Source organism: Lytechinus variegatus, chromosome 7 (assembly GCF_018143015.1).
Source record: "Lytechinus variegatus isolate NC3 chromosome 7, Lvar_3.0, whole genome shotgun sequence".
Classification (NCBI taxonomy): domain Eukaryota; kingdom Metazoa; phylum Echinodermata; class Echinoidea; order Temnopleuroida; family Toxopneustidae; genus Lytechinus; species Lytechinus variegatus.
The window spans coordinates 43,011,363-43,025,054 of NC_054746.1; the positions used below are offsets into that span (position 1 = coordinate 43,011,363).

Sequence of the window (13,692 nt, forward strand, 5' to 3'; positions counted from 1 at the left end):
TCCCTTTTCTCTTCTGAAGGAGTTTACAAAAAGGAGTATGAAATAAAACAAGTGGAATGCCTCTGGCCGTCTCACCTGCATCACGCAATTCAACATAGCAGCATTGCTGACTTTGAAAACTACTATAACTCGCACACGATGTTCAGTGATACATGGTTACTCTCATTTCCACGTTTTATGAGCTAGACCAATACACTTACAGAGATAGGATGGTAATTCAACAAATACCCCCAATGTGGCCAAAATTCATTGACTTCACATGACCTTTGACCTTGATCATGTGACCTGAAACTTGCACAGGATTTTCAGTGATACTTGATTACACTTATGTCCAAGTTTCAAAAGTCAGATCAATAAACTTGCAAAGTTATGATGGTAATTCAACAGATACCCCCATTATGGCCAAAGTTAATTGACCTTTGACCTTGGTCATGTGACCTAAAATGTGCACAGGATGTTCAGTGATACTTGATTACTCTTATTTCCCAGATTTATGAACTAAACCAACATACTTTCAAAGTTATGATGGTAATTCAACAAATACCCCCAATTCGGCCAAAGTTCATTGACCCTAAATGACCTTTGACCTTGATCATGTGACCTGAAACTTGCACAGGATGTTCAGTGATACTTGATTACTATCATGTCCAAGTTTCATGAATCAGATCCAAAAACTTTTAAAGTTTTGATTGTAATTCAACAGATACCCACAAATCGGCCAAAGTTCATTGACCCTAAATGACCTTTGACCTTGGTCATGTGACATGAAACTCATGCAGGATGTTTTGTGATACATATTTGACCTTATGTCCAAGTTTAATGAACTAGGTCCATATATTTTCTAAGTTATGATGACATTTCAAAAACTTAACCTCAGGTTAAGATTTCGATGTTGATTCCCCCAACATGGTCTAAGTTCATTGACCCTAAATGACCTTTGACCTTGGTCATGTGACATGAAACTCTAATAGGATGTTCAGTAATACTTGATTAACCTTATGGCCAAGTTTCATGAACTAGGTCCATATACTTTCTAAGTTATGATGTCATTTCAAAAACTTAACCTCAGGTTAAGATTTGATGTTGACGCCGCCGTCGGAAAAGCGGCGCCAATAGTCTCACTCTGCTTCGCAGGTGAGACAAAAAAGCACTTCATAACCTCATCATCCGTAATCAACAGCTACCATGGCACAATCAAATGACCATACATTTCATAATTCTGTATAGCATAACATTTGATGGTTATTCAAAAGTAACTAGTATATCACTTATTTTTCTTTAAATTTTATTCATTTTCTTTTGGTTACATTAAAATGAAGCAAATCTTTCAAACTCTGCTGCAAAGGAAATAGTCGGAATAGTGTACATGCATCTTGTGTAAAGCTAAATGTCTAATTTCAGTTTCTTTGTAGTCATACAGTGTCTACCTATACAATGCTGGGCGATTACATCATTCAATTCTATGCAGCTTTCATGTCCGTATTATTAACTATGTAATTTTTATCTTCTAATGATACATACACTTGTGAATAAAATCATTAATTAATAATTTAAAAAGGGCTTGTGAAATCGCTAATATAAGTACTTCTAAAGCTCCCTAACCATTTTCTTGCAAAAATCATCTGTACACATCAAAATTCAGAGTGAATATCTTACACTTTTTGACAAGCAAAATTAACCAAAAAAAATTATGATAAGAACATCCTTAAATATGAACATATTAGACATAGTATCAACAAAATTAACATAGAAACATACAAAATAAATAAGAGCAACATTAACACACGAAATATAACAATGCCAAACAAAGAGATGGAATATTTTCAAATAAACTCTATATTTTAATATTCAAGATCCGTCATATTTTTCAATATGTTATTTCACTTTCTGATTTCCCAAAATGGAGTGCACTTCATGCATTCTGTCACATATCAATCAAACTTAACTTCAATTTAGTAGATAGATGTTGAAAAGACAGTAATACATGGTGTCTTTGGGGCTTTCCAATTCATAGAAATAATGTCCACAGCCTCATTGCAAACAATTCATAAATTAGATCCCACAATCATGTTGTTCCAATTCAAATAACAATACTTTCTCTTTTTAAAATTCGTTTATAGCATATGTTAGCTGTGGTGTCATTTATGATGAAAAAAAAACCAAAATAAAAATAGATCTTTTTAAGGTTTTCATTGTTAATAAGTCAGTTAGTTAGAAATTCATATCAACCTAAATCAAAATTTCTTGAAATGGATTGAATGTTAATCTCTTCTTAAGTAAACTATTTATAATCTCATGAAGTAAATATTGCATGGAACATTAAGATGCAGTGCAAATGTTAGAAGCTTAATTCTCTAAGCCTACAGCTTTAGCTTGAACTACTTAAAAATATTGACATTTCTTTTTTCTCTTTAAATTCAATTTCCATCAAAGAGCTAGTAAACTGTGTAAACAAATGTAATCAGGTTAGTTTATCTTAAGTAAATTAAAGAATCAATTCTAAATTGATGTTGGAGAGTATTTTTCTAAAATTTCAATAATTGCCCCCTCCCCATCCAGACCCCCAAAATTTTGTTAGGAAGTATTTCATTAAACAAAATAGTCATTTATTTTCACCGATACCTGTTACAAGCTATTGAAATCCTTGAAGCTGATTGGCTCAGAACAAGCTATTCAGTCAAAAATCACTGACAATATGCTTAACTTTCCCAGGCCTAAAACATATTTTCTCCAATTCTGTGATGTCACTGATAATTCATTCTCAAAAAAATATTATGATTAAAAAAGAACGCCAATAAATCTAACAAGCAATATTTCAACACATTCAATTGGAAAGTCCACTCTGAAATCAAGGTAGCTTGAAAGAAAATTGAGAGAAATGGGGAGTGAACATTTAACATATCCCCAATGAAAACAAGACAATAATGAACTTTTGATATGCAATTAACAAACTCTTTGATATGTAATATTTGAGCCGATCACCCCCATGAGCTCATCTTCAAGTCAGAAATTTTCATTTTCCCATGATTTTTCCAAACATGTTTCATCACACATGTACTTCAACATCAAATAAAGTCATTGCTGTGAAATTTTACATTTTCATTATGGATTGAAAACAAAATTAATTTGTTATCACTATGGTAGATTTACTTTTATTACTTCACAACTAAATGGAAGGAAACCATATATTGCAAAGTACTTGCTTAATAAAAACTTCAAAAGTTCATGATTTACCAAGTTCCAATCTTTATTTGCTAAAATTTCACTAGTCTGTTCCTCTCTTTCTTGTTTATTCAAACAAACTAAGTTCAAAGTAAACTTTCCTTTTGAAACAGAACAATATAAAATCATTAGGAACTTTTAAAAGATGTATGATGTCATATGTAAACCTGTTGGCTTGCAAGCTCATCTGTAAACGGGAACACTAGGTTGGAGGTACAGAAGTAGAATACAAGGCCAAAAGCTATGGAGATTGGGAGAGCAGGAAGGGCCTTCTTAAATATGGCAAGAAGAATAAGTGTTAAACAAAGACCCTGGAGAGGAAAAAAAAGAAATTAAAAAATCAATGTCAATTTACTGATATAATATAGGGGATATAAAAAAGCAATATACGGTCAATATTTGCAGATATAGAGAACATCTTCAGTAATCTTAATGAGAATGTGATTGATCCTCACTACGGAAAACCAAAAATGTCAGTTTATACATTTCATGTACCCCTAAGCAAAGTGAGCGATACCATACACATGCTGTTACGGTCTTAAACTGTAAACTCCTGCTATAGTGTAACTTGCTCCCTAGCTTATTGAAAATGTGTCCAGTGTGCGCGCGCACTGCCTCTGTGTTGTTTGGTACCATTTGTTTGTACACCAACCTGATACCAACGCACCGGATGCACACATAGGATCCACTGTATGCGCACATACACGATCGCCTATGACTCTAAATGAAAAATATGCTGCAGTTTTTTACCAGGTTATTATATGTTTTAAATCTCTTATTTTGTGAATGGAAAGATGTGTTTTTCTAGAACGGACTACAAGCCCCACCCCCAAGGAAAATATTAAGTACCATAAGTAACGGTGTATTAACCGCACCTTTTTCTCGGCGGGATAGAAGCAAAAGTCGGGGGTGCGGTTTATACATGGCGACGGGTCTGAGCCAGCCCGCCGTAACCCCTCCCGTACATGTTCGATGTCTGCCAGTTCACAACACATCGGGTGGCCGGGCGTAGCCGCCCAGGCAATGTCGTTTAGAGGGGTATGAGCCGCGGGTAATGGAAAGCGATTATTACAATATTAATTAAATGTTGTCCATAACAAACGCACCCACCTTCATGACACTAATTTTGACTTTATTCTCGATTCAAAGTAGTGAAGTTCCCTGGCTAATTTAAAAGAGACGCCAAGCATACTCGGTAATATTTTGTCACCGCTGAGCGAGAGTTGAGTGAGCTTATTGCGTTGTAATGTGGTTATAGTGCGACTTAAGCTGGCGCTATTCAAAGTCCTGTTTCGCGCCAGCTTTTTTTTTTCCTTCCTGTTTGCTTTTCATAAGATACCATGTAAACCACGCACGAGAGAGACGGCACGAAGCCGTAAAAAACAACAGGAAAAAATGTCAATTTCTTTGTTTCTCGAACCTTCCTGTAATCCCGTATCCAAAATTCATGCTAAGACATCAAAAGTGATTGTGAGGTTGTGATGCAAGAAATGTGAATGTTTCTTCCTCCTACGCTGGGAAAGACACAGATCATAATTTGATAAGATGTACTGGCATGACTGGTACATCGTAGTTTGTAATGTAATGGCAGTGCTGTGTGTGTGTGTACACTGTGACTGTGAGGTGAGTGAGTGTGTAAGTTGCCAATATTGTCGGGACCGTTCTTTCTTTCTAACATTTGTAGATGAATTGATCATTCAAGAACAGCAGATTTCCGCATACCGGTAATCTCTTTGGATACTTTGAAATCTTAAAAACTTAGATTTTGTTTCTTTGTACCTCAAATATGCATGTAAATGTGAGATGATTTTTTTTTTTTTTTTTTAGTCCAAAGTTGGGGGTGCGGTTAATACACGGGTGCGGTTAATACACCGTTACTTACGGTAGTTGGAAAAAAGAAACAGAGAGTGTTTGTGCGTGAAAATTTTGTACTGAAGTGATTTTCTTGCATAAACTCCCCATTCACTGTGTACTCGTACATTATATTTGCAATAGAACACTTTTACGCGAACTTACCCGGCGAGTTACACTATAAGCACGATTCTCTTATAAGATCGCAACACATGCTCATACTGACAGATTTGACGAATTAGTGAGCTCCTGTTGTTTGCAAACACACAGAGGGTATGCCCTCAAAATAATGAATTAGCTTTTGATAGAGAACACTGATTTCAATTAATCACAAAGATTGGAAATAGCTATCCAAATGCACACATAAAGTCATCTCTACATATAAAATAGATCTCTCCTCAAGGAATAATAATAATGATAATATAGTTTTTAGAGTGCACCTTCTAAGGAGTCATTTAGCTTCTTGAATGCCAGTGATATTTCAGTATTTTAGGAATAAGAGTTCAGAAAAATCAGGAATGTTTTATAATCACCAAGATTAAGATACAGGCTGTAATAATTAGGGTATTGGGTGAAAAACATAAAAATTCATACAGGATAACACACAGAATAATGAAAGTCAATCACATAACTACAAAAGTGATAAACAAGGGAAAAAGAGGATGACTTACAATAAGAATTGCTACAAAGCAAGCTACAGTTGTAGTCCAATCTCCTGATGCTGATGCTTTCCCTACTAACACACTGTAGAAAATAAAATCTCCAAGACCCAATTTAACACCACCTGTAAAATCAAATCAGAATGAAGTATGAGTAATAAAACTAATGAATATACACTAATGTGGTGTAAAGATACATCAAAGTACCAAAATACAACCAGGAAAATATGAATTAATGAACAACACAAGACTCACCAAAGATCCCATGCCCCCCCCCCAAAAAAAAAGGTCTTCATAACCTGAACAAGAACATTTCAGTATTTTCAAGGCTTAAAATCAGTATTTTGGTGAGGAAATTAGTATTTTCACGGGAATACCAAAGGACAACACATAAATTGAAACTTAAGAAATCAGTATTTTGCATGAAACCATCAGTATTCTTCTCTATTTTCAGTACTAAATACGGAAAGTCAGTACTACTTGGCAGCTCTGGTTATAGGAACCTGTTCATAGAGACAGCTTTTCTTGTACCTGAATGATGGTCTTTATATACAGGTTTCATTGTAATAATGACAAAAAACATCTGTCCTTTAATAATTTCAAAGACAGATTTCATCAAACTTCAATCTATAATTGTGTTCTACAAGTTCCTTACACAGTACCCCAGGCAACTTAGCATGTTTATATGGTCATCTTCTGGGCTGCATAACATGTCAATAATTTATAAATATTGTGAAATTGACACTTCAATGAATAGACAATTCTGAGTCCATGACATATTGGGTCAGATGCATAAAAAGTAGGAATTGCTGGAAAGCAATTGCTAGCCAAGCAGGAGATCATGTCTTAGCAATTGCTTTATTTTGTATGCATAACCTTTCACTTGTGCTTTAACCCTTCCTTCTCTTGCCTTCAGAAAGCAATTACTAGCAGTTTGAACAATAACAGCGTCATGCTGGTGCAAACATGACACACAGAACAGAGGCTGGACTCGAATGCAGATGTGTAGCAGAGCAAAATACCGCTTATCTCATGTCACATCTTTTCCTTAATAGATACAGTGTCAAACTGTTCCTTTAACTTGTTTCTAATTAATAGATTTATAGTGTGCATTTGGTTTGCACTTACTGGGAAGAAAACATATTCATGCAAGCTACTGTACAGCTAGAGGTTCTCTCTCAGATGCATAAACATGATTTTTAAACGCGAACGCCCTGATCAAGCAAACGCTCAAGCTGCTCTGACAGAGCTTGAAAAAACCCAAGCACATGCTTAAACGCACAAGCAAAATTTTCACTTTATGCATACACGTTTTAGCTATAGCTTAATTGTCAAGCAAATGTTAGCAGGCAGTTAGCAATTGCTTGAGCTTACTAGCAAAAGCGTTTGGTCGCTCATTTTTATGCATACAGACTCAAGCAAAAGCAATTGCTATTTTTTATGTATCTGACCCATTGCATATCCTAATATTGTAAATAATTTCAGTTTTAATGTGTTTCACACAAGAAATCTGCCTTTAAATTCTATCAAACACAGCCATCACTCCAATTCAACTCATATGGATCTAAGGAAAGGGTCATAAAATGTTCCCCCTAACCAATATCTTATTCTCTTATCTCAATTCTGTCAGCCGCAAAAATTATGTGAACATTACTTGACAATGTTTTGACATTTATTCATTAGTAGCAATATATTACTGTTTTTCATTCAAATACTCAAATATAAATCTTCTACTTGGGTTGAATTCATAAACTCACGTTCTTCTTCTTCCTCCTCATCTACCGTAGGCTGTCTATTATTCTGTGCATTATTCTGTCTCAATGCCCTGACAGCAGCTCTCCTATCTTCAGAGGTAACGCTAGAGTTTGTACTCCTCTCTAGATCTCTATCTCTTCGCTCAGTAAACACAGTATCAAAACCACCGTTGGCATCCTCTTGTTCACCTGACACTGTTTGATTCGTTTCACCACCTGAGGAAAGGAGAGAACTGCACTGTCATGTAAAGGTCAGAGTTTTAAACCCCGATGCAAATGCCAACCCCCCCCCCCATGAAGTTGATAAATATGTGACTGGTACTCGACATATATGACATATAAACATTAATTCACAGGAGGATAAGCCAGTGACTGGTGACATGATTAGAGACAAAACTTTTCCAAATTTTTGCATTGACAAAAAGAATTTCATTATGATAAGCTTCTTGAGGAGCTGCCCATTGCTATCTTATGTACATTTTATACTTGAATAATTGAAAAAAAAATCATGAATAGACAACTCTAAATGGTAAATTGAAAAAGCACCGACTTTCCAGATACCTACATTTTCTTTTTTGTAATTCATTTTTTATATTCAAAATAATGTAACACACTGTACAGCTACCAAATTGAAAAGTAAAAGTGAATCAATCTTTGGATATTGTTTGCACTTGAGATATAAAAATTCTTAACATGCCAAAGTCAGCAAGAAACATCTTATCAAATACAGGAATCCTAGACAGCAGAAAGTTGTTAATGGTTATAGCTGGGTTTATTGATCTCCAAGTCAATTTTTTAAATAACACACTCACCAGTTTCACTTTCTTCAGCTGCTGGTTGTTTTTTATTTCCTTTAGATGCCTGTTGCATTGAATCAACATCTGCCATTCCTACTAACCACACCATTGTCGCTGTAAAGACAGACCATGATCATGAATAGAATACAATCTACAACTAATCTTTTGATACACATGCAATATAGAAGAGAATAGATTTCTCTGTATTGGCACTGTATTTAGCAAATGTATAAGAATACATCATTTTACTTGTTGGAATTTACAATATAGACACTATCTAACAACTACACATCACATTATTGACTTTATATGCTACTTCAACTGAGAAGTGATTCTTTTCATAAAGCTATGAGATGTCATCCCCTAACCCCTCAAAAAGAAACCTTGTGATGTCATACTCTCATAGCGCCCTCCCTCAGAGGATATAGGAATACACATAAACAGTTATCAAAGATATGCCAGCTGCAGATTATTTAACAAAAGCAAGGCAAATGCTTCAGCCTCTAACATAGTGATGCAATGACGTCAATGCATAAGGTCTATAACAGTAAAGAGAGAAAAAGCTAGTATTATTATTTCTCAAGACCAGATGAGAGTAGTAATTTTCAAATACCCTATATATTACCTGGAGGCATTTATCTGAATATGTCAGTCAAATTAAACAAGGGTGGTGTTTCAAAAAGCTATTCTTAACGTAACATATGACTTCATGCACGACTGGAACATAGTTTTGGGTGCTACGTCAGCTATATAGGGATAAAACTAAAAGTGCAAGAAGGGGTCACCAGTCGTATATAACTAACAAACAGCTTTATGAAATGACCCCCAGGTCATGAGATGGAAATGACAGAAATGCAAAAAAAGTTTCTTACATGAATAGATGAGTGCAGGAAATATCTGTTCATCTCTCTCCTGAGCAGTTTCTACCAGCATTCTGAGAGGACCCTTGGGGCATAGCACAGCAAATAAATCTAAACACATTCAAAATAATAATATATCATCATAATAAAGTCCTTGAATAAAGAAAGGATTGCTGATCTGCTTGTTGTGTTCAAATCAGTTTTGCAATGTGAGTTGATCAATATGGTGATTAAGAAAAAAAAATAATTGAAATAATCTGGGGAGTATGGCAGTTCATGAAATTTATTGTACACAGCATACAGGATAACAAATATGACATTACAAAAAATAAACAAAAAAATAGCTAAAATTCTGTTTTCTCTTGATGTGTTTGGTCAGTAATTCATTAACATACGTTTCCCTCATTTTCTTGCTTTCATAAAACGAAACAAAAATTGATTTAATGACGAAACATCTAATAAAATCACATGCAGATAGAAGGAAAACTGACCATAAACGGCAATGGCTGCCAGGATGGTCCAGAGGGTCCATTCCGGGAGGTATTTGATGAAGATAAGAGCCATGAGAGCAGATATGACAATGAGGTAGAGCTGCTGGAGACGTAATGGTCCCTTCCAATGTATGCTAACCATACCAACCATACCAAAGTTCCACATGATTACTGCTATGGTAAAGTAATCCATTGGTATGTTGTAAGTTACCAGCAATTCTCTGGGGAAAGAGAGAGAGACAACCTGTTGTTACATCAAGACTCACCGTTTACTCTCATAGACAAGAACATCTAAAGCAGTGTTCCCAATACCCATTCGTAGACACAAATGATATTTCAAAAATTCATTTATCTAATTGTGCCGCATTGTGAGAGTGATATAAGGCAGACATGAGAACGATGAAAGAAATCAATATTATTACTTTCCTTTAATTCTGTATTAATTCATACATTCATTTAATCATTTTTGTATAAGTTGGCAGAGTAAGCAAGACTAACATTTCAATATTTCTGTGATGTTTCCACAAAAAAAAATGAATAATGAAGTAAAAATAAAAGGAAAGGCTGACTCACAAAATATGTGATTGTGTATACTCACTGTAAATAAAAGAATGTGAAGAAAAACAGAAGAAGAAGAGATGACAAGACTAACCAGCCATGGATAACCTATTAAATATTGGAGAAAAAAGGAGAAGGGTTTGCTGTATGTAAGTTGTACATGACTGGTAACCCTTTCTTTGTGGTAAATTATATACCCTCAACTTTTATTGGAATTGAATAGCTCTCAAGACTTTGTCACCAGTCGTGCAGAAAGTAATTTGTAACTTACATAGCATTACACACAAAAAATAATCCATCAGGGTTTATAATAGATATGTGGCTTTATTTTATTTCATGGAGCTAATGTACTTTACATGACAGAACACTATCATTGGATAAAGTACAATACAATTGCTTTAATATGTATCACTATTGCTTGAATGATGGGAATTATTTCATAATAACAGCTGTTTAATTACAGCTATTACAATCCAACACTCATTGAATCACATACTCAATAGTACAATCGATCAATCATTGTCATTTGAAGTACATATCACACCATCATACAAGCACTGACTGAACACCTTGTATAGCTATTGATGTGACGGAAATCAATAAAATATTGTTTACTTCAATAACATTTCGAAGGTATCTGATATCTTTGTAGGTGGGTGGGTAGATTTGATAACATACATGTACTGGACAGATGAAATGAATGAACTTTTGTTGATTTCAAGAATATAAAATCCTCTAGATATCTGATTATTTTTAAAACAAGATTTTAAAAATGGGAACAAGCTTTGATAGTCACCAAAATATTGATTACACCAATTCAATGATATGTTGTTTATTTCAAGAACCCAAAAATCTAAACGTTGAATTAGAGGATGCATAAGACATTTACATCATATAAAGGGGGAGATAAGGTTAAACAAAGAAAAAGATAAATTGATTGAAGATGAAAGAGAGACAACAAACAAGAAAGAGGAAATGGGGGTAGAGGGGGAGAGAGAGAGAGAGAGAGAGAGTATTAACAATGCAATACACATCAAATCTTGTCCCCTTAAGCAATAGCAAAATAGAACAAACAAAAATACACTTACTAACCTTATAACATCTGTATTTATACAGAACCACCAGAAATATTGTCATGACAAGAACTATGCCAATTATAATAAGAGCATTTGCTAAGGCATTCCATGCTTTAGTTCCAGCTTGTTCAGACTTTTCGTGGAAAGGAGTGTATATCCTATAAAGAGAGAGAAACAATAGATAATGTGAATGATAATATATACACCACCAACAACATAAAAAAGTAAATTGTACATTCTTCTAATGAAATTAAAAAAAAACCATATGAAGTGGGGACCCATTTCTGATTGCTAATCCTTAGATTGTCTTTCATAAGAATTCAACTTTGATTGATAGGAGTGGCAATATCAGTATGAGAGTAAATCCATATATCCCTAGTACAAACTACTAATTAAACTGTGAGTCATAGAGACGATCAGGAGAGGAAGAGAATGGTTACAGTTTAAAGGACAAATCCACCCCAACAAAAAGTTTATTTTAATATAATGATAAAAAGATAAAAATCCAACAAGCATAACACTGAAAATTTCACCAAAATTCGATTTAAAACAATAAAGTTATTACATTTAAAATTTTTGCTTAATTTCACAAAACAGTTTATATGCACATCCTGGTCGGTATTCAAATGAGGCGACTGATGACATCCACTCTATTGTATTTTTTTACATGAAATATTCCAATTATCTCCTCATTGTTAAGAGAAACAACAATCAATTCCTCCCTGAAAATGTGGATTTATCATTGTTTAATACTATATGGTTCAGTCAAGTTGGTCCTTATTGTCAAATCTGTAAAAAAAAATACATATTGTACGATTCAAACAATAAAAAACAAAAGAAATAGTGAGTGAGGGACATCATGGTCTGTCTCGTTTGCATGTCACCGAGTTGTGCATATCACTGTTTTGTGAAAAATAAGCAAAAGTTTAAAATGTCATTACTTTCTTATTTCACATCCAATTTTGATGAAATATTCAGTGTTATGCTATTTGCATTTTTCTCTATTTATTCATATAAAAATTTTTCTGGGGTGGACTTGACCTTTAAGCTGGGACATGCTGAAACTAAAAAGATTTCATGACAATTTGCCCAATATTTACTTTCCTGCACATACTATACATCTGCTTGCAAATCAACCTTCAATAGTAAACTATAATGATCTACATTGGTACAAAGTACTAGAAGAATTATGCTCTGAGTATCATATCATTGACTTCACATCATATTTTTGACAGATCAGTTATCACTAGAAGAATGACTATTCTTTCTGAATATTTTGACCTTCTAAATTTTGATTATTGAAGCCCTAATAAATATTTTGGCATCAGTGAACACTGCGAATCAAGCACACTGTCACACCAGTGAAAATGACTCCAAACAAATCTATCACATTATTTCCAATCACAATGGTAGGTTTTTGCTTCATGTTCAAAATATATTTGATTTTTCCTCATGAAAATGTGTAATCTCCTTTTTCTAGGTTATTTTTCAAAACAGTTTAATTTTAAATTCATATATTTCCTAAACCCATCAGTCTTCCCAGTTTCATATATCTTTTTGATCCGGGGGGGGGGGGGGGGGGGGGGGGGTGTAAAATTGTTAATTCTGAACTGATTGAAAGATTCAATCTCCTGTTTTGTGGACCAATTTCAGATTCCTAATCCTTAGTGATACAGATTGTCTTTCATAAGAATTTCATCATTTTACACAATATCAACAACTTGATTCTAAGAAAGTGAACTCACAGGTAAACATCCCCAGATTCTGTGTAGAAAGATACGGTGGAGATTGTTGCCACGACAACCAACATACAGAGTGAGACAGGCACAAAGAGCATGATAACGTGCTTAGCTCCATACTTGAGCATCTCATCTTCTTCATCTTCTTCCATTGGCGGTGGATTTCTATCCCTCTGTCGTTCTTGGTTAGCTTGCCTGTTTCCTGCATTGGCCTGATCAATAAATAGTAAATAAAGTAATAAAATGGGTACATTCACATACTAAAGCAAAAATGATGACAGATCAATGATCTCATGCAATGGTGTAAAATAAACTTGTCATTTCACTTTCAATGTTTTCTTTTCAATTTGTCATATTATCTAACTAAACAACTTGTTGATTATGAACTTTAATACATGTAGTATTATCATTTCGAACTTACTGTGGAAGCAGAATTTTAGGTAATGATTCTACAACTTCAAAATATTCATATTAAACCATTGAAGGTGATGAAGGGCTAAACTGTGCAACCTCAACTACCTAGCTACCCTTGAAATTCCCTGTTGATTAGACATCGGTTCTAAGTCCTAATGGACAGGGTAAGACCATTTTTCCCCCATGGATATTCTTTCTCCAAATTCAGGCTATTTCTTTCATTTCCAGGGTTGCATTTTTGCACAAAAATTAATGATCAATTAGCAAGTTT

The 13,692-nt window shown here is 34.4% G+C and overlaps 1 protein-coding gene across 4 annotated transcripts in view; it reads right to left on the reverse strand.

Annotated features, from left to right (window-relative positions):
• Positions 1-3,220: 3,220 nt before the first annotated feature.
• Positions 3,221-13,692, reverse strand: part of LOC121419380 (presenilin-1-like) — a 31,142-nt gene continuing 20,670 nt past the window's right edge. For 2 of the 4 annotated variants that reach the window (XM_041613820.1, XM_041613819.1), the window contains exons 2-10: positions 13,014-13,219; positions 11,285-11,426; positions 10,233-10,300; positions 9,635-9,855; positions 9,156-9,254; positions 8,299-8,397; positions 7,490-7,702; positions 5,745-5,857; positions 3,221-3,533 (exon numbers count right to left, since the gene is read on the reverse strand). In XM_041613820.1, the coding sequence (XP_041469754.1) occupies positions 3,378-3,533; positions 5,745-5,857; positions 7,490-7,702; positions 8,299-8,397; positions 9,156-9,254; positions 9,635-9,855; positions 10,233-10,300; positions 11,285-11,426; positions 13,014-13,219 (1,317 nt within the window). In that variant the 3' untranslated portion in view covers positions 3,221-3,377. The remainder of the gene's footprint in view (positions 3,534-5,744; positions 5,858-7,489; positions 7,703-8,298; positions 8,398-9,155; positions 9,255-9,634; positions 9,856-10,232; positions 10,301-11,284; positions 11,427-13,013; positions 13,220-13,692) is intronic. The other 2 variants (XM_041613816.1, XM_041613818.1) reach the window with 1 other exon arrangement.